Consider the following 18914-nt stretch of genomic DNA (forward strand, 5'->3'; position numbering starts at 1 on the left):
TTGGCTAGCTGAGTTGAACTGTAAAAGAACCTGATTTTGTTTTCAAGATGCATGTTTATTACTTCGCTGAGCGTTCGGCAGCTTGAAAAACCAAAAACACGCATAATAAACGTCAAACACGACTTGAAGCCTTCGTTACTCCAAGTTGTTATTGATGTAGAAACGACAAATTTTACTAGAATAGCTTGCTTGTGTTGGTTTGCAAAAACAAGTTTAGTATGTCTTGCATTTACGACAAAAATTACCAAAGACATCACAACACAGAGCGTATGGTTTGGGATAAAGTGATGTTATTAAATCAACGTTTTCAAAGCATTTCTCTTTTTTCATGTAATAAAAAAATAAGTCATAAAAAAGCCCCAGAATACAAAAAGTATATAAAATAATACAAACTATACATTAAACGCACAGCAAGCAGATTTCGTTATCGCAATGAAAGACTTCCATTATAAAGAGGACGCTGCTGACAAAGTGCCGACGTTGAATCAATGTAAAAATCGGTTGGTTTGCCGTCTGGGTAATTATTATAGCGAAATCGATTCTGAATAAATCCACTAAGAGGTTACTACATTGTTGTGCAAATGCCAGCATTTGATAAATGCAAAATAGCAGTACCACCGAATAAAAGAATGAAGGATTTATTTGTGATCCAAGCAACCAAGCTGCGCAAAACCAACATACTCGCTTGAAAAAAATAATTTTAACAAGCAATGACTTGCAAGAAGTCAAGCATAGATTCCATACTCGATACCAAGTATCTCGCAGCAATATAACCTTGCCGGGGATCGAACATACGACCTCACAGCATACTTAACACCGTACGTAATTGCCACTAAAATACCGTAACGTTGCGACAACACAGAGTGGTGCTTTGAATTCGAGATACATCAGGTCGTAATGCTGACGAGTTTATGGTGTGTTGACGAATGTTGACGTCACTACGCCTTGCCAATAACTAATTATTTGCATAACTCATGATCATTACCTGCTGGTTGATAAAGATCCTTCCAGCAATGCGCTTGGTGGCGGTGGCAAGTCTTGAACCAGATGCTGTTGAACCATTTCGTTCAAAGCCTGCTCCGATGCGTCATCAAGTGGCGGTGGAGAAGGCAGCGAAGGCAGATCTTTCCGTTTGACGTCACGAAACGAGGAAGATCGCTTAACTTTTTCAATGATTTTTTGAACTTTTTCGTTTTCTTCAGGCAAGATAGCAGTAGGAACGGGAATGGGTTTAGGCAGAGGAGGCGGAATGTTTTGATGAGGACTCGGAGAAACGGCTGGCTGGTCTGTATCACGCTTATGGGCATTAACGATGATTTCCTTTGTGGATTTGTACGAGGTCTCGTGGGCATGACTGACAACCGGCTTAGCGTTCGTGGAGTCCCGGGCACCCTTACGTTTAGGCACTCTGTAGGTTCCAGTATCGATTGGAACCCTTGCCGCAACAGCAGTGTTTTCAACATTGCTTTTTGCCTCTGCTTCAGTCGAGGAAGGTGATGTTGATTGTTGAGCTGACGGTAGTCGTTGCCTGAGACACAAAGACAGTCACCATTGCAATGATCATGAAAAAACTCGTCCCGGAAGTTTTATAAATATTTTGTATGGTCGCAAAGTTTTCCTTTTGTAGTTCAGACCTTTATGATGGAACAAAGCTTTTCTACTAGACCGCCATTTCAATGAAGCAAAACCGAGTTGTTTTTCCTAAAAAAAGACACTCCAAGTTGGTGTTACGAGTGAAAACGAAACAATTAATTTGTGACTGAAAAGCTCACCCTGGTAACTCCGAAGAGATTAAGAGTTTTTCAGACTCTTCTCCCAAAGCAGGAAACCTCCCCACAGAGGTTGACGATGATGAGGAGAAAGATGAAAGAGTGCTCACAGTGGTGGCAGAAGACATGCTGCTGCTGGAAATAAATCTTCAGCATCAATTCGATCATTTCTTATAATCTAGTCATACACAAAAATACAAAAACGAAAATCGACCTAAACACGAATCATGCGGATATTCTACCTACTGAAAGAAAACCTCAAACGTCGCTGAAAACGTCATCTTACGTCATCTTACGATTTAAGAAAACGTCATCTTACGTCAGTTCCAATCAGTAAATAACTAAAAAAAAATATTTGGAATTTCATTTTGCAATCTAAACCAATTGAGGTTCGACGAGAGGAAAACGGTTTCAAAACTTTCAAGCATGCACTTGATAAAACCAAACCTCTTTTTCAAGTTAAGCCTATGCTTCACATAAAGAGAACTCAATGAACAGTTATGAGAACTATACGTTAATACCCACTTTAAACTCATTGATACTAAAAGATCTTGTTTATAAAAAGCCGTGGGAAGGCTAGTAGGTTTTGTTAAAAAAAAAACATACAGTAGCTTTGCAAAAAAATCAACGTTTAGCAACGATACAGTAACGTAACAATTGTTATATTAAGTAGTATCGACAAGTTCAACATTCTTCATGCCAGAATAGCCAATTATACAAAAGTCTTAATAAATTCGAAAATACTAACAACCAGCCAGGATATACCTGTTTGAATGTCTCTGCCTGTGATGTCTCACATACTTCCGAGATGGAGTTTCGACCAGGGATTCGGCCGAGGGGTGCTGAAAGTTTTACGGACAAATAACAAAATGGAAACATAGCAAACAACGAACAAATACTGGCAGACCTACGCTAGCGAGAACAAACGTCAAGTTTCACCTACGGAAGATGGGATAAATAGTTGATGAAAACAAAACCTATTTTATAGAAAATTTAAAGATAGAAGCGTATGTACAATTTATGAACTTGTACGAAAGAAAATTAATAACACGCTGCGGGATAGAAGATGCGTTATGCTTCATGACAAATTAAAACAAGTTAAAAACACTGTAGTGGAAAAATTAATTGGCTTGGGTAACAAACGACAAACTTACGTCAAGGCTGCCAGACGACGGCACAATACTTTGCGTTGACTTAGAGCGACGTTTTCCAACTAGCAATGCAGTGTCAATGTTGTCAACGGGTGACGCTTGTGATAAATCTGTATGAAAGTGAAAGAGAGCTAGTGAATGTAAGAAGCTATTGCAACAGAAAGGTCTGAGATCTGTGTTTTTAGTCGTGCCCAGGCTTACGCTTGATAGTTAAGATTTGAATTTAGTGGACGGAAAGAAAAGAAAGCCAATTTTCGTGTCTACCTTCAGGCACGCTTTTAAGTGTCCTGCCAAAGACACAGCAGCACGCTCTTGAGCGGTGCCGAACCAACGCCCTTTCGAGTGTCGTACAAGAGCTCTCACCACTCAGCTATGCAGCCGTCTGCTTAATACAATCCGGACTTGTTGAGAGTTGGCACTAGCTTAAGAAATGATTTCTATATCATCCAAGTTAAATGTGGCAAAACATGATTCCTTCTTGTGGAAGTTGACGATTTACCTAATCCGGAATCGGTGAAATTGTCCAGTGATGCGGATACGTCCATGGAAGCGAGAGAGGATCCAGTGCTTGCTCGTTTTTCAACTGCATTTTCACCAACTAGCAAGGAAGAGGCGGACTTCGTGCGGGATCGCAGTCGACTGTGAATGTAACAAGTTGTTGGATAACAATCCGAGAAAATAGAAATACAAAGCAGAAAAAACACTTTGAAAATTTAAGTCATCTACATCCATAAAGCACAGTTTCAATACAGCAAGAGTATCCGATACAAGACAAGCAACAATCAGAAAACTTCGCTTCCAATAACCTTTTTCCTCAAAGTTGTTTCGAATATATAGGATACAATTTTTTGTTCAGAGCAGTCATGAATAATGTAAAAAACGCCATCAGTTAATATCAACAAAAGATATTGAAGCAAGGTACGCTTTTCAGCGTAAATAAACTAAACTATCCTAAGATGTTGCAACTGTAAGTTCGGCAACGGTTCAGTTTATTTACATCAGCAGAAAGAGCCAAGTTTGAATAAGACCCCAGCTAGCAAAATTGGTAATTTTTACATCAATGTGAAAAGTATCAATTTGCTAGCTGGGATACCAGGTGGACACCGAACAACCGTATTCATTTTAAAAGTTAACTTTGGATTGAATGTCAAACTTCGGAACGAGAAAGCGTGTACTCACTGAAAGCCATGTATGAGTTTATCCTTTGTTTCTTTGATGCTCTTCAGCTTTCGCACGCTCCTCCCTTGCTCTGGTTTGTGCGTCACTGACGTAGATTTGATAACCTTTGATGAAAATTCACTTTCTTGTACGGCAGCAGGAATATTTCCAGAAGATCTGTTGCACAAGAGATTTTGTATTTCAAGTGGCGCGACACTACGCCAAGACAGTTCCAGGTCTAGCACAAAAATGTCTCTAATTACATTAGTTCCGGCAACATTATGTTGTTGCAGAAAAAAAAAACGTGCTGTGCTGTAACTAACTGTTACGTTTCATGAAATTGAACTTTTTTTAAGATGTAGACTATAATACTCCTTGCCCCTTGGGTCAACTCTCAGAGCCGTACTTCATTTTAACCACATGCAATATACTTCCAGGACCATGCTAATCCCGTTATAGAAATTGTATAAGGTTGAAAGTAGGCTTCGGGGTAAGAAGGCTCACCCGTGTAAAGACAATCGACTTTCATCTGGTGACGCGCTGTTCTCTTTCGATCTTCTCTTGTCCGTCTCATCACTGTGAGTCGTCTGCAAGCTTGTCGAAGAAGTGTATCGACCCAAATCGCCGCTGTGGAAAAAGTATGTTTGTTTTGTTAATTTCATGTTGCAAAAACTGTGTTGTAACAACCGCACTACATCACAAATGAAGTGTTGAGCGTATTTTAAGCTTTCAGCTTGGATAGTAATAATGTCAAATTAAAGTGTCTAAAAAATGTTTTCTCAGAAAAAAAACACACCTGGCAGGAAAATCTTAAGGAATGTTAGAAAAAGAAATACGCAAACTGTACTATGTTTTACTATCGAAAAGGATAAGAGATGAAAGACGACCACTAAAAACAAGGAAAAGAGCAGTACTAGAAGACCATGACATTCAGTCAGTCAATCCACTAATACAGACAAGTCGTTTTTAAAAAAAATGCTGAAGATAGAAACCGGTGGCACATTACTTCCGTTGCACTATCTTCCATCACACACGTAGAGACACAAAGGCGAGATGCTACAAATGGTGTTGACATGGTATTTACCCTTCAAAACTCTTTCCCGTTTTTCTGGAGAGATAATTCAAAACGGCAGCCCTGGTATCCACCTTCGTTGGCTCCTGCTGGCCAGCTCGGGGAATGTTAGCATCCAGCTTCACTTCAATCAGTGATCTTTGGTTAGGATGAGTTGTTTGTTTCGTGGGAGACACCGGTGAGGCGGATTCATCCGACCCGTAGCTGTAAACATCGCTTCATATCAAATCACAAGAAGTTGTGAATATTACTTAATGACAAAATCTGTGGCCTACATTGTACAATGTACAACCCAAAGACATGCCAAACCTACCGACAAAGGAAAGTTTTATACAGTTCAATTGCATGGATCTGCATCAAGAAGCTGGCTTACTTTCGCTTGCTGCTAGGTGGTGCGGTAGGAAAGCAATTCAACATTGTGTAACACGCAATCAACAAACGCAACACAACGAGTAAAAATTAAAATAATCGAATCGATAAAGATTTCAGTGACATCGAAAATATTAGCTGATGAATTAGTGAGGCATTCTGACTTTACAAAATGAAAAATAACACTCATAGCAGAAGGCGTTTTCAAAAGACTCGCCCCAACAATCAAAGTCGGCGATGTAAAAAGAAACCAGTAAACTACGACGCGTTTCAACATGGAATAACGTATGATAATTGATCATGCATACCTTGGAAGAATATTTCGTGGTAATGATTCGCAATTCCTCGCATAGTACGAGGTTGGCCGGCGTGGGGGAGCAACAGTAGCACGAAGAGCAGGTGCATGCCTGGTGAAACACACCAATAACCATGCAGAGACAAACAAAATCATTACGTTTATGTGTTTTTAATGTAAAAAATTGAAAAAATCCACACTGTCAATGTGATGGTGATAATGACTTGACACGTGCATCACTTCAAGTAGAAATAGAAAACTTTATACAGTAAAAGTGGTAAATGCAAACAATTGATTTGTTGTCACTCAATTAGCACAAGGAGAAACCACCGTCATTTTCACCATAATTGTGAAGATTTACACTGCTCTTGCAACCCAGCCCGTCTTCAGATAACCATATTATTGTGAGAGTAAAATTTTTGAAAAAAAAATATACATATATTGTGGCTTAAAACAATGAAAACTATTAATACTACAAAAAGTGCTCAATGCCAAACAAAAAGGCAAAGCAGAGGGAATAAATCAAATATAGTTATTACTATTGTGGCTTCATGACTTCTATTTGAATATATATAGGATTCTATTTGAATAAGACCCTTCTGATGATCCGTTTGAGGTGAAACAGGCTGTTAAGAATTCAGATAGTAATAACTATATTTGATTTATATTGTGGCTTCATGACTTATGTATTAAAACTTCACAGCCGTCAGTCAATCATTGACAAACCTGAACCTACTCTCAGAATTAAGAATATACAAACATTTTTTTACTCGAAATACAATAAAGCGAATTGCAATATCATTAGGAAAAACAAGAAATTGCAGCTAAGACTTCAAGAGCACTGTCATTAGACAATACAGGCACTGATTCGTTCACAATAGACATTTAAAGTATCAAGCAAAAAACATGACGAATTGAGAAGAACCGATCACAACTCTTCACACTGCGCACCTGTTGGAATCGGAACGCACGACACCAGCGGATTTGGGTCGGGGCACCGGGGGTTGAGACAATGATGATTCAGACAACAGGCTGTCGTATGAGTTGGACCTCGAAGTGAGAACTTCGTTTTCGTCATTGTCAGCTTCATTGTCTTGAGAACGAGACCTGGAAGCAAGGAAGTTACTGAAGACGACATTCTCCATTGAACTCTAACTTAAGAAAATAATCGGGGTCAAAAATGGGGAGATGTGGCATGAAACAAACAGGCGGTCCAATGGGGTACGGTAATCAGAAAACTTACCGTAACTGCCTGACAGTAATTTTTCATACACAAAAAAACATCTCGTTGCCAGCAAAGACCAAACAAAAAGAAGTTCATTCGTTTAATGATAAACCCAAACAAGTCAATTTATATTTTCTTTATATCGACACCATCAAGGAAGTGTTATGCCAGCTGACAAATGCAAACCATCACAAATTACGAATCTTTGACGTTACCTGCTGTGGATTACAGTTTGCTGTTTCGGGGTTTGGGCGAGCGGAGAAGGAAAGTTGAAACGGTTTGGTTTTTGATCAAAACTCTGTAACAATGGTGAGACCTCCAAGTCTCTCCTCGTGAAAGAAGTCGCTCGCAGGACCTAGGAGTTGAAAGAAACTAATCGCAAGCCTACCAATCGTGAATAAAACACGGTTTCAAATAGCATTGTCTTGTACTGGAAGTGAAAGTTGCTGAAAGATTCTTTGAATCCTACTTAGAATGTATTCGTGCTCTTTTGAAAGCAGTAAAGCCAACGCTCAGATGCTGTATGATGTGTTTGTGTATACTGCGTAGTTGATAGAGTAAAAACTACCCAGACAGCAAAATCCGTCATTTTTACATTAATTAAACATATGCAGACGTTGAATCAATGTAAAAATGATGAATTTGTTGTCTGGGTATTAGTTCTATGTAAGGTCACCAATAATCTAATATTGCCCTAAGTAGAATTGACAAAAATCAGTCCAGGCAAGGCCGTACCTTTCGCGACATGTCCTTTATGTCGTTGAAGTAGCGGTCTTGTGGGCTGAAAGCGTCGTCGTCCATCGGCTCGTCTAAGTTAACTTCTTTAAACTCCGATTTCCAGTTTCTTTGAAAAAAATTTCATTTATCAAGAAAACAACAAATATTGACAAAACACGTAAAAGCAATTTTAAGCTCATCCAATCTTACATAAATTTTCATTGAATGTAAGGACCATGTCGTTTCTCAATGCTTAAACAGAGCTATAAAATATTCGTCAAATTCTTACTTGTAATGAGTAGAGTTACTGTGCTTCGGTGATGTGGATGTAGTTGAAACTTTATCAGAAGACGAGGTTGTTTTCGTCGCCTCAAGTCTGGGGCTAGACTCAGAGTACCAAATTTTTTCGTAATTATCAGAGGCAGACTTAGGCTCCAAGTTCTTATACCTTCGGTCACCGTGCTGTGTGTTTTGCAAAGAACGCAATACTGAAGGCAGGTTGTCGACCTGAACATTTGTGCGCTTGTTGTCTGGCAAGTCTTCTTTTCCCTGGGTGTTGCCAATGCTGACGCTTTCGTTGAACGATGGAGAGTTGGAACTATCTGTTATGAGGTTTGTAGCGACGCTGGTTGTTTTTTGGGGTGGGTTTTGTAGTGTTTTCCAAACAGACCCATACTTTCCCTTGCCTTTTGAGCTTGACGATTCATTGCTTTCCCCAGATCCGCTTTTGCGGTGATCGGAAGAGGATTGCGAATCTGAACTTTGCGTGGATGATCGGTTGTCGGCTTTGTTTGCTCTACGAGAAACGTAATCTGAACTTTGAATAGGAGATTGCACGCCTGTGTACGCATCTTTCAAGTGCTCGTACTTTGCAGGAATAGAACTTTTGGTTTCGAAATTTTGACTAGGAGTTTCGGAACCGTCTTCCCTCTTAGGGGAAATAGCGATGTTAGTTGCCACAACGGGTTGACCCGTTCCAGCTGACATCACACCGAACATGCGTTCTTGGCGGGTAGATTTCGAAGCACTCGTGCTTCCCTCTACAGGCTGAGCGACCACCGACGTTTCAGCTTCATCGTAAAAAGAAGCAGGAGCAGCAGGATGCGTTGTGGAAGGTGGAGAATGTTTTGGAGGAGACGATCTTTCTGGATAAGATGTACAATCGGATGGAGAAGAGTGACGAGATGGATAGTCATCCTGCAATAAACATACAAGGGTCAAGTTTATGTTATCTACAGTAGCATCTCGGACATGGAGATAAGATTCTCACTGTAATACAGCACCAATAAGAGTAGGGTGGTCAGTTTCATTCACTTATTTTGTTGTTACTGCACTTAAGTACAATCACATGTTTGGAAGCCAAGCGACCAAGCCAGTCGGCCACACTGAAGTAGTAACACACTGTTTTTTATAATTTGCAAAAAAAATTATTTCTGCAAACTAAACACTGACAATAATAATATAATTGCGTCACCTGAGAGTGTCCGGCGCTGTACGGGCGAGAATGGTAATTCTTCACTGCTTGGATGCTCGAATTGTTCCTTTGGGGTGGTTCCGGCACGTTGTGAGTGTTTCGACGTGTATCAAAGTTAGTTTTCACAATTTTTGCGCTTGAATATCGAATGTTGGATGACGAAGTGTGATAAGATGTGTCCGCTTTGCTTCTGCGTGGTTCAACAGTGTGCTGGGTTTCCGGTAGATTTGTGGAAGATTGGTCAGATTGCCAGCAGTCTGCATCATAAGAGCGTTTTCGCAAATAACCACTTTCTTTTTCCACCGATGCATTCGTTCGTGGAGGAGAAAAAGAATCTCGTCGGCTGTTCGAACCGCTGTGTTGCAATGGGCTTTTGCTAGCTTCTCGCTGATGGATTGAATTTTTCTCTTCTGTATCGACTGAAGGATACCGACGGACATGCCTTGGCCTGTCCAGTTCATCCCTGAAACCTCTGGTTTGGTGCTGATTGTCAGCGGTGCCAGAGGGCCCGTAAGAAAGACGTTCAAAAATATTCCTCTGGTGATTTACAATACCAGATTGAGGCTTTGAAGGAGATTTTTGTTTATATCTTCCGTTCTCACAAATGAATTGCGGGTAATTTTCCGAACGTGAATTATAATTGTTTTCGATCAGATTTTCTAAACTCCCTCGCGAACTAGACATGGTTCCAGAGCTCTTGGAACTTGAAACACTCAGCCTTCCACTGCTTCTATAAGATCGCTGAGAGCTTCCAGATATCAACGAGTCTTTGGAGCCCTCCATGTCGCCTTTGTACACAGATTTCAAATCACCAGACTCATACCAGCCCTTGGAACGCCGTCGTTGTTGTGAAAGCGGCTGTTGCTGATAATAAGGCTTTGACTGAGAAGTTGCGTTTCCAAGGTAGCCACTGCCTGGTGATCTCATGTTTCTTTCTGCTGCTGAAAATCCAGAATCTAAGTCCGGGTGTTTGGAAGCGTGCCACGAACGTGGTCGTTCTGCAGGAATGCTTTTATCGCGAGCTCTGTAAATAGATAAGTGCCGACATTTAGTAATCGGAACAAGTCAACTAAAAACTATTTGACAATGCTGCGGTAATTTAAGAACAATCCTAACTGTCACCTGAAACGGGGTAGCATTGTCGACTAAGCGCAAATGAATTTTTACACTTGCTATACATGGTTAGGTCTACCAAGTGAAAACGAGAAGTAGGCTGGAATGAAATTTCGAAGCTTTGTAGCTTCGATGAAACAAGACTTGTATTTCAAATATTTATGACTGAATTAAAATAGCATCACAAAAACACAAAAGACTTTGTGAAAACCAAGTCACCGAAAAAATAAATTTTTGGCGTGGATTAGAAAAAATCCAGAAGAACTCTCTTAACCCTATTCACCCAAAATGAAATTACGTCAAGCTTGTCAATTACAGTATGAATAAGGCTAAACAACGTACTGCCATGTACCTAAAGCTAAGCCGCTGTAAATCTTGTGGCTTTGACAACACTGCAATATAAGCACGAACCCTAATTTATGACTAAAAACAAACTGATGACAAACTGCTGAAAATTAGCGTTACTCCTAGTATAGACTAGTTCCGCATGGAAAATATACAAAACTGTAACTAAAGTTTAGTGGTTTTAGTACAAAATTTCGATGTAGTTTACACTGCTTTGAACATGAAATAGAAATCTCAAAAGCATGCGAGGAGTGCAACCTATTTAAACGTTAGCAAAACAACGAAAACTGATGATTTATAAGCAATTCTGGGGCCCGACTGGCGCCTATTTCAAGACGTTAGTTCGCCTTTGTCCAGCTAACAAATCAGTGAATTGTTTTGCAATGATTCAACGTCTGCAGACGTTGAAACATCGTGAAATAGAACTGATTTGTCAGCTGGGCATGGAGGCTACTTTTTGACTCCACCGACTTCAAAAAGCTATCATGGAACGAAATGTATAATTTCAACTTAGGCTTCACATTTGCATTTGGCTAATGGCTAACCATTATCCTGTAATTAAGTCGGGTCACCCCAGAGCACACATGAGCTTAATGAACGATACTCGGGATTAAACAGAAGTACTTTAAACTAAAAAATAAAATCATGTAACAAAGATTGTCTAAAATTCTGTACAGCTAGAAAAGTAATTGAGTTCTGTACTTGTGCATAGTGGTACGCTTAAACACCAAAAAAAATCCAATCTATGACAAAATTTGTGACATTTCAATAAAAAAGTTTACGTGTTTTCATTGATATTGAAAGTTAATAATAGCACCAACAATCCGACATGCGCATTCTGCAGATTTAATGTGTTTAAAATTATTTTGCAAGCTGGTTTTAGCTGAACCTAAAAGTCATTTTGTCAGGTATCACTCACACAAGTACAGCATTGTGACAAATTAGGCTACGCCAGTCGAGGGCTGCGTTGTATGAAGCTTCACGCCTTTGACTTGGTTTCAATTAAACTTTGAGCATCATGCAAACGTAAACCTTTGTTCCTTAACCAATTGAGTTTCTGATCTGGAAGTCGTAACGACCTAGACCAATGTCATACAAATACCTAGGACTAGAGTGCGTGCATATAACTGAAATTTTCCTGATCATCAAGGTGAGCCTGACCCTCTTTCGTTCATTCGTTTATCACGGTGGGGCATTTCCAATAACAAATAATGTTATATATATGTCCAATAGATTTTATGACCACCTTGAGAAAGTACCGGAACACTAACGAAGTAAAAGTTGCATTTTTCACATTGTTTCAACGTCGCCAGACGTAAAAACAACAACTTTTGCTGGCTGAGAGTGCAGTTTCACAAAAAAAAAACTTGCCATACATGTATTTAAATCCAGCTTCTTCAATTTTCAAAAAACACGAAACTTACGCAGCAGAGTCTTCCTACCAACAACTAAGTTTATAATGCTACAGATGCATCGTCAAAATTTTATTTATGCCTCTAAATCTGCATTGTCTAGAATCTACTGTAGATGAATTTAGCGATAGTTTTTTAATCAAATAAAAGAAAAACAATACTTGCACACATTAGACAGTTTACACTAAACTCTGAATTCAAGCAACTCAAGTACCTTTAGGCTACTGTAAGCAACAAACAAGAGGCATAATTGCTTTATTGGTGCAATGACAACAATTAAACTCAAGAGGAGAAACAAAATCTTGTATAGCTGACACACAAAGGGCAAGCTGAGCACCAGCTGATATAAAATGAAAAAAAAAACAACTCTGAAGAGAAGAATCTATCATATGACCATTGCTTCAACATGATTTCTTATTTTCTGAAAAGCAATCACGATTCTGGTACATTGCCGTGCAAGGCATCCATGAGTTGGTTGGATTGACATGTTGGATGTTTTGTAAGTGATCAAATTTTTACTACCCTCAATTGACAGGATGTCTGAAGCCTCACTAAAAAACTGGAAGTTAAACACCGAAAAGGGTCAAAAACAACAGCAGGAGTCACGAAAAATAAAACTTCATATTACAATAAAAACACAATATTAACCGTTAGTCACCCCGCGTTCTCCAATAGAGTGGCGATTTAATCGGGTGACGAGTCTAGAATCTAATTTCAAGCAATTAACTTCAGAACTTGCTCAACATATCTCAATGTTGTAATAACACATAATAAGGAAAACAAGTGCCAGGTTAGATCACTGAGTAACGTTGCCACATAGCCAAGGCAGCAGTGACGTCATAGTTGTGTCGCCAAGCGTCGGGTCAGATGAATGACGCATCATAAAATTTGACCAATAACAACGATCTTTGGAAGTTACTATGGCAATAAGTCCAATGACTATACGATTTTCTGGAAGAAAATTAACGCAATTTACATATTTTCGTAAAATTTAGTCTCCAATCGAAGATGTCGAAAAGATTAAAGCTTTTCAAAAAAGGGTTAAGTTAAAACTTTGGAAACATATTTTTGAAATGTTCATTTTTGAAACAAAAAGCTGATCCAAAGCTACTGTCTGGTTGAAAAAATGGAAGAAAAGTCTTTTAATAAGCTTGAAAATGGATCAACGGCAGAAATTAAGTGAATTTCCTAACAGGAAACAAACAGTTTTTGACAAACCCACCAAAGCAAAATATTCTCGTACAAACAACAACTAGAGACCCTAAACTCAATTTTGCGTCGATTGCTTAGCTGTGAGAACACCATGTTACCTTCGCAATAGAAACACAACAGAAAAAGCAAGAAATCAAGTAAAAAAAGACTAAACAAAAGTAATTATAAAAATATCTTGAAAATTGATGCAAAGGATATGAGTTGGTCAATATGGATGATATAATTAGAGTTTTCAACAAATTCAAGGCATTTACACACAATAGCAACCATCAACCATATTTCCTCGCAAGTTCCAGGTGTAGCACATGTTTGTGACAAGATTTTCTGCAAAAGATTTTTTGTTAAAAGCAAAAATTGTTACAATCGACACAGCGTCACACAAAATTGCAGCAAGAATTGTAATATCAACGACGCCTATTAGGTAACTTGAAACCAATGGTATCAAACAAGGACGGAACAATTGTCAGTACAAGACCTGAGGATTGCTCAGTAGTCCATTATTGCACAGTAATTTCTGACAGCAAAATCTATCATTTTTACATTGATTCAACGTCTGCAGACGTCTGCTGAATCAATGTAAAAATGGCGGATTTTGCTGTCTGGAAAAGAAATGTCTCACTTTTGTTTACATAGCAAAAACCGACATGATCAAACAAACACTAAAGTGAACAGTTTATATGCAAACAATTCTTTACGACTAACAAAAAAGCACATCCAGAAAAAAACTGATTTGCATCGAAGGCCTATAGCGATATTGTTAGTTAAGGACACTTTTAATGACACACCGGGGTAGACCGTTTAATTTTTCTGAAATTTTTGTGTTTATTTGTGCACACCCCTTTCATCTTTGCATTTACCTGAAAAAACCTTCCTGGCAAAATTTTGGGTGAATCCACCAACATTTAGTGACCTCTCACAGTGTTTTTATGTTCTCATAATTGGGTCATTCCATATCAAAACAGCCAATATGAAGATATCTTGTATATGGTACCTCTCAGATTTTGCTGAAAAGTTGTCATAGTATACCTTAGGCTACCAAACGAAAGAATCCTAAGTTTTAGATCAATATCTCAAACGGTTTTCCCATGGCGGCCATTTGAATTTCGGGTGCTACCTTTATTTTTGACTTGGGGGGGGGGGGGGGGGGTAGCGAATAGCAATTTCAGTCATTTTCAGAGCCCTATAACTTGTATTGTAATTGTGGTAGAAGACTAAAAATTGTTGTGCTAGTTCATTATAAACTATACTACACAATTCAATAGTAAAAAACACCATCTCTTGATGCATAAGTGTTAGGTGGGTCATCAAAATCCTGTGTTTTTGAATCTACTTATTTTCACTGTTTTTATGACAAATTATTGTTGAATTTTCTCTGACCTACATTACGGACTTAAGATTATTTGCCAAAAATGACCAAAATGTTACATTTTAAAGACATAAAATTTATAGTGAGGGAGTTTGATAATCAGAGATTTTATTTCATGAAATGAAAGAATAAATGTATGTGTTCATCTGGTATAAATTTCAGCATGACCATAAAATGCCCACGCGGTCATTTGGGGCTCTAAACATAGGGATAAAAAAGGGCCATTTCTGCCTGATAGGATTTTCAGACCCCCATAAGATCTCTGTTAATGGCACCACAACTCCCAAATTCAAGTTGGCAGAAGAAAAGTTTCCAAACATTACAAATAATTAAGTTTTACAGAAATATTTTGATTGGTTTGGGTGGTAGAAGCATTTAAAAATTGAAAAAAACACTTACACGGGGCAAAAAAACAGGATTTTGATGACCCACCTTTGTCCTAACACTTATGCATCAAGAGATGTTGTTTTTTACTATTGAATTGTGTAGTATAGTTTATAATGAACTAGCACAACAATTTTTAGTCTTCTACCACAATTACAATAAAAGTTATGGGGCTCTGAAAATGGCTGAAATTGCTATTCGCTACCCCCCCCCCCCCCCCCCCCTTCCAAGTCAAAAATAAAGGTAGCACCCGAAATTCAAATGGCCGCCATGGGAAAACCGTTTGAGATATTGATCTAAAACTTAGGATTCTTTCGTTTGGTAGCCTAAGGTATACTATGACAACTTTTCAGCAAAATCTGAGGGGTACCATATACAAAATATCTTCATATTGGCTGTTTTGATATGGAATGACCCAATTATGAGAACATAAAAACACTGTGAGAGGTCACTAAATGTTGGTGGATTCACCCAAAATTTTGCCAGGAAGGTTTTTTCAGGTAAATGCAAAGATGAAAGGGGTGTGCACAAATAAACACAAAAATTTCGGAAAAATTAAACGGTCTAAGTCCCGGGGCTAATATAATATAAAGCAACTTAGGTCATATTTTCCGCGTGGCGCAAGACAATATTGTGGTGAGCATGAACATGATGGCGTTTAAAACTAACAGAATATGCTTAACCAAGAGTGATAAAGAAGAACTTCGCATTAATAAATCACCAAAAAAAGAAAACCATTTTTTACTTTCATAAGCAGGGTCTATTGTTATTCATATATGCTAAGCTAGAGATTTTTCTATATTGTAAAATGGTATCCTTCGGTGAGATCAACTCATTGCCATCAAATTACTTTAAAACAACGTGAAAACTTGAAGCAACAAAGCCGTCTTCGTTTTGTCATGAAAAGCCTTGCGTTGGCAATTCCTCAAAATAACTTCATTCATTACCAAAACCACAGCCATAAAACAAATTTCAAAAGCGGTAACTGTTACTGCCGACGTCGTTTCTTCACAAATCAAATTGATAACGGATAAATAGAAGGTGAAGTTGATGTTTAAACAAGCAAGTATACCACATCTGAGAAACATTATGAATGTAAATTACTTTACCAGCAGAAATGGAATCTATAAGCCATGAATCTATACAACGTTGCCCAAACAGTGTACCACAAGACGTTTAATTTTGACTGATTGTGAGAACCTTTATTCTCGGACTGAGGCTTTGAACAGCTAACGCAGGCCCATTTACCGAGGTTAACAGAGTAAACTTTTCGCTGGTTGTTGAAGTATTGTTGTCTGTGAATTATTCCAACCATTAACTGCCGCGGAATGGAGACTGGAGAGCTGTCATTGAAATGTGTTGATCAAGCGCATATCCCGAGAGTCAAACCAGCGCCCTTCGTTCACGAGGTCAAAAGCTTTACCAACTGAGCCATCTTAGGAGGATTCGATCTTTTTTATTTTTAACTACCGCTCAACTGTCAAACCAGGTCTTATTTACTCTGCCATGTGCTGTGAAGCTGCTCTGTCATGCACTGGTCCAGTTTCTCAATTGCAACTATAAGCAAATGGAAAGGCCCTGAACAATTTTACAACTAATCCTCAGAATCTAAATTGTTGCGTGTGACTGTGAGCTTGTTCGCTCGCAACAAGCTTCGACATGATATCATATCGAGTGGACAATAGCCTAAACAAAATGAAGTTTTCCATTGACGTGTTGAATTTCTTGCAATTTCTCCTTAAACCATTGTGCGTGGCCATAAAAATTAACAGCAGAAGTAGGCCAGAAGCCGAAAAAAGTTGAAAAGCAAAAAAAGTTACCTCATAAACTTTTAAATATTGCGTCTTTACGACCTTTCTATTAACATTTATAGACATTACACTAAAAGCTGTTGCAACTTGCTACCCCTTATTTTATTGAACGTAAATTCCAATCGTCATGTATGCTAGTACTTGACTGTCCATAACATTTACAACCAAATACTCCAAAACTGTATTGCACATGAGAAGAAAATCTGAAAACCGAAACTCCATAACCTGACGTGCTGGTACTCACACCTGGCTAGCGGATTGAAAGATTGAAACTGACGAAGTTGCACCAATGGGCTGACGCTATGGCTGACGTCGACAAGGGTCATACTGAGCACAATCGCCTTTTCAAGTTTCAAGTGGTTAAATGTTGAAACGACGTTTAAACAAGTTATTTCAATCACTAAGTATAGTGACTAGGATTAGTGGCTAAAACGATGATTTAGCTTTCTCTTCCAAGAATATGTGATGTATGTTGTGGCATTGAACAGGTCTGGCTTGAAAACTTAAGTTCGGCTGAAACAAACCAGGAAGCGTGAAAGTTGCATGGAAATGACAGTGACTGTTGCAGAAACAATAACCTATAAATTAAGTGTTGATGTAATGCAACACACACAAAACTTTTAGTACTCAAACATAGTCTGTAGTTACCAGTCACAAACGAAAAATAGTGTGATGGTAGGTAATTACAGACTACAGGTGCTGTATCACGTATAATGAAATCGTGTATGCATTGGACGACACTGTTTGGTAACTCAAGCCAAAGCTTGAATATCAAATTACCAGCACAGGCCAACGCGAAGAAGTTAAATTGAAATCTCAACGGCAAGACTAAACAACATAAACTCTATTTAACCACTGCGGTTACATCACACAACAGATTTGTTGAAATGTTGTGAAATATAGGCAATCTGTCACCACGGCCGATTATTTCCAAAATAAACACGATATTTTGTTGGAAACTCGCTTCAGAAGATCAAACTGAAGCGGAAATTGAGTGATGAAGAACGTTGTGTACTTGAGACCGTTTGATTGGTGTGTTTGGACTGGAATGATAATATTTTTGATGTTAACTACAATATAAAGTACACTTCATCCATGAGCAACACACCCCAGCAAAGCAGTGATCTCCTAATCATCAAAGCGCAACTCTTTTACATAATGCCGGCGTAGTTCTTAAAAGTTGCTTTAAAAATTTGAGGTGAAGTGGTCACGTAAGACACGTACTCGAATGAAGAGAACCTCAGATCCTGAGTTCTGAATCAACAATGTTCTATTTTCTTCAAAATGCAACATCACAGAACGTCACAATAGCAGAAAAGCACAGCGAAAAGATATACTTGAAATTCAACAATTTCACTGAAATTATTTGCGAAGTTTCAGGACGTCCTCGAAAGATAACACAAAACCGCATAAGAGCAGGTTTTGATAAACTTACGAAATAAAATCTAGCCAACAGCCCAACACCCTCTTTACATCTGAAAGCCGGAACATTTCTACCTCATTCAAGACATTCATATTCACCCCAGCCATTGTGAATTTGCTATACAACCCAATACGGACAGTGTTGCCGAACTTCGGTGCAAATCAGGTCCACAATCACACAGACTTGTAATAACCTCAATGATTTCCGGTTTTCTGACAAAACTTTCTTCTGGATTATTTCCGCTTAAAGAACATTGTGATGGTTCTAAACGAGCCTGATAAGACTGACAGTATGCTAAACTTGTCTGATGAATAAAAAGTATACCAAACTAAAGATACAGTGAAACGCACGCATGCGCCAAAAATATCTGCTATAAGACAGCTTATTAGCCTATGAAAGCCTCATCGAAAACCTTTACTTCTGTCTTAGCAAGCCAATATTTTCTGTGCGAATGAACACCGTCTGCTGCTGAACTAAAATATTCACTATATTTAAGTAGAGAAACAATAAACTTCACTTGTCTACGTATTTATAGATAAGATACAGTTACATAATTACATCCAAAGGTGCTAGTAGATCGAATGCCAGAAACTGCCAACTCACAGCACTTAGCTTATC

General features: G+C 38.6%; 1 protein-coding gene across 3 annotated transcripts in view; it reads right to left on the bottom strand.

Annotated features, from left to right (window-relative positions):
* Window positions 1-18914, bottom strand: part of LOC145779385 (uncharacterized) — a 66327-nt gene that overhangs the window by 21691 nt on the left and 25722 nt on the right. For 2 of the 3 annotated variants that reach the window (XM_082590961.1, XM_082590963.1), the window contains exons 5-18: window positions 9231-10254; window positions 8046-8953; window positions 7775-7883; window positions 7255-7394; window positions 6766-6921; window positions 5828-5926; window positions 5163-5354; window positions 4583-4705; window positions 4100-4255; window positions 3420-3559; window positions 2924-3030; window positions 2535-2611; window positions 1773-1904; window positions 986-1528 (exon numbers count right to left, since the gene is read on the bottom strand). In XM_082590961.1, coding sequence (XP_082447087.1) covers window positions 986-1528; window positions 1773-1904; window positions 2535-2611; window positions 2924-3030; window positions 3420-3559; window positions 4100-4255; window positions 4583-4705; window positions 5163-5354; window positions 5828-5926; window positions 6766-6921; window positions 7255-7394; window positions 7775-7883; window positions 8046-8953; window positions 9231-10254 — 3906 coding nt within the window. The remainder of the gene's footprint in view (window positions 1-985; window positions 1529-1772; window positions 1905-2534; window positions 2612-2923; window positions 3031-3419; window positions 3560-4099; window positions 4256-4582; window positions 4706-5162; window positions 5355-5827; window positions 5927-6765; window positions 6922-7254; window positions 7395-7774; window positions 7884-8045; window positions 8954-9230; window positions 10255-18914) is intronic. The other variant, XM_082590962.1, reaches the window with a different exon arrangement.

The sequence above is a fragment of the Aplidium turbinatum genome, chromosome 11, assembly GCF_918807975.1.
Source record: "Aplidium turbinatum chromosome 11, kaAplTurb1.1, whole genome shotgun sequence".
In the NCBI taxonomy this organism is placed as follows: domain Eukaryota; kingdom Metazoa; phylum Chordata; class Ascidiacea; order Aplousobranchia; family Polyclinidae; genus Aplidium; species Aplidium turbinatum.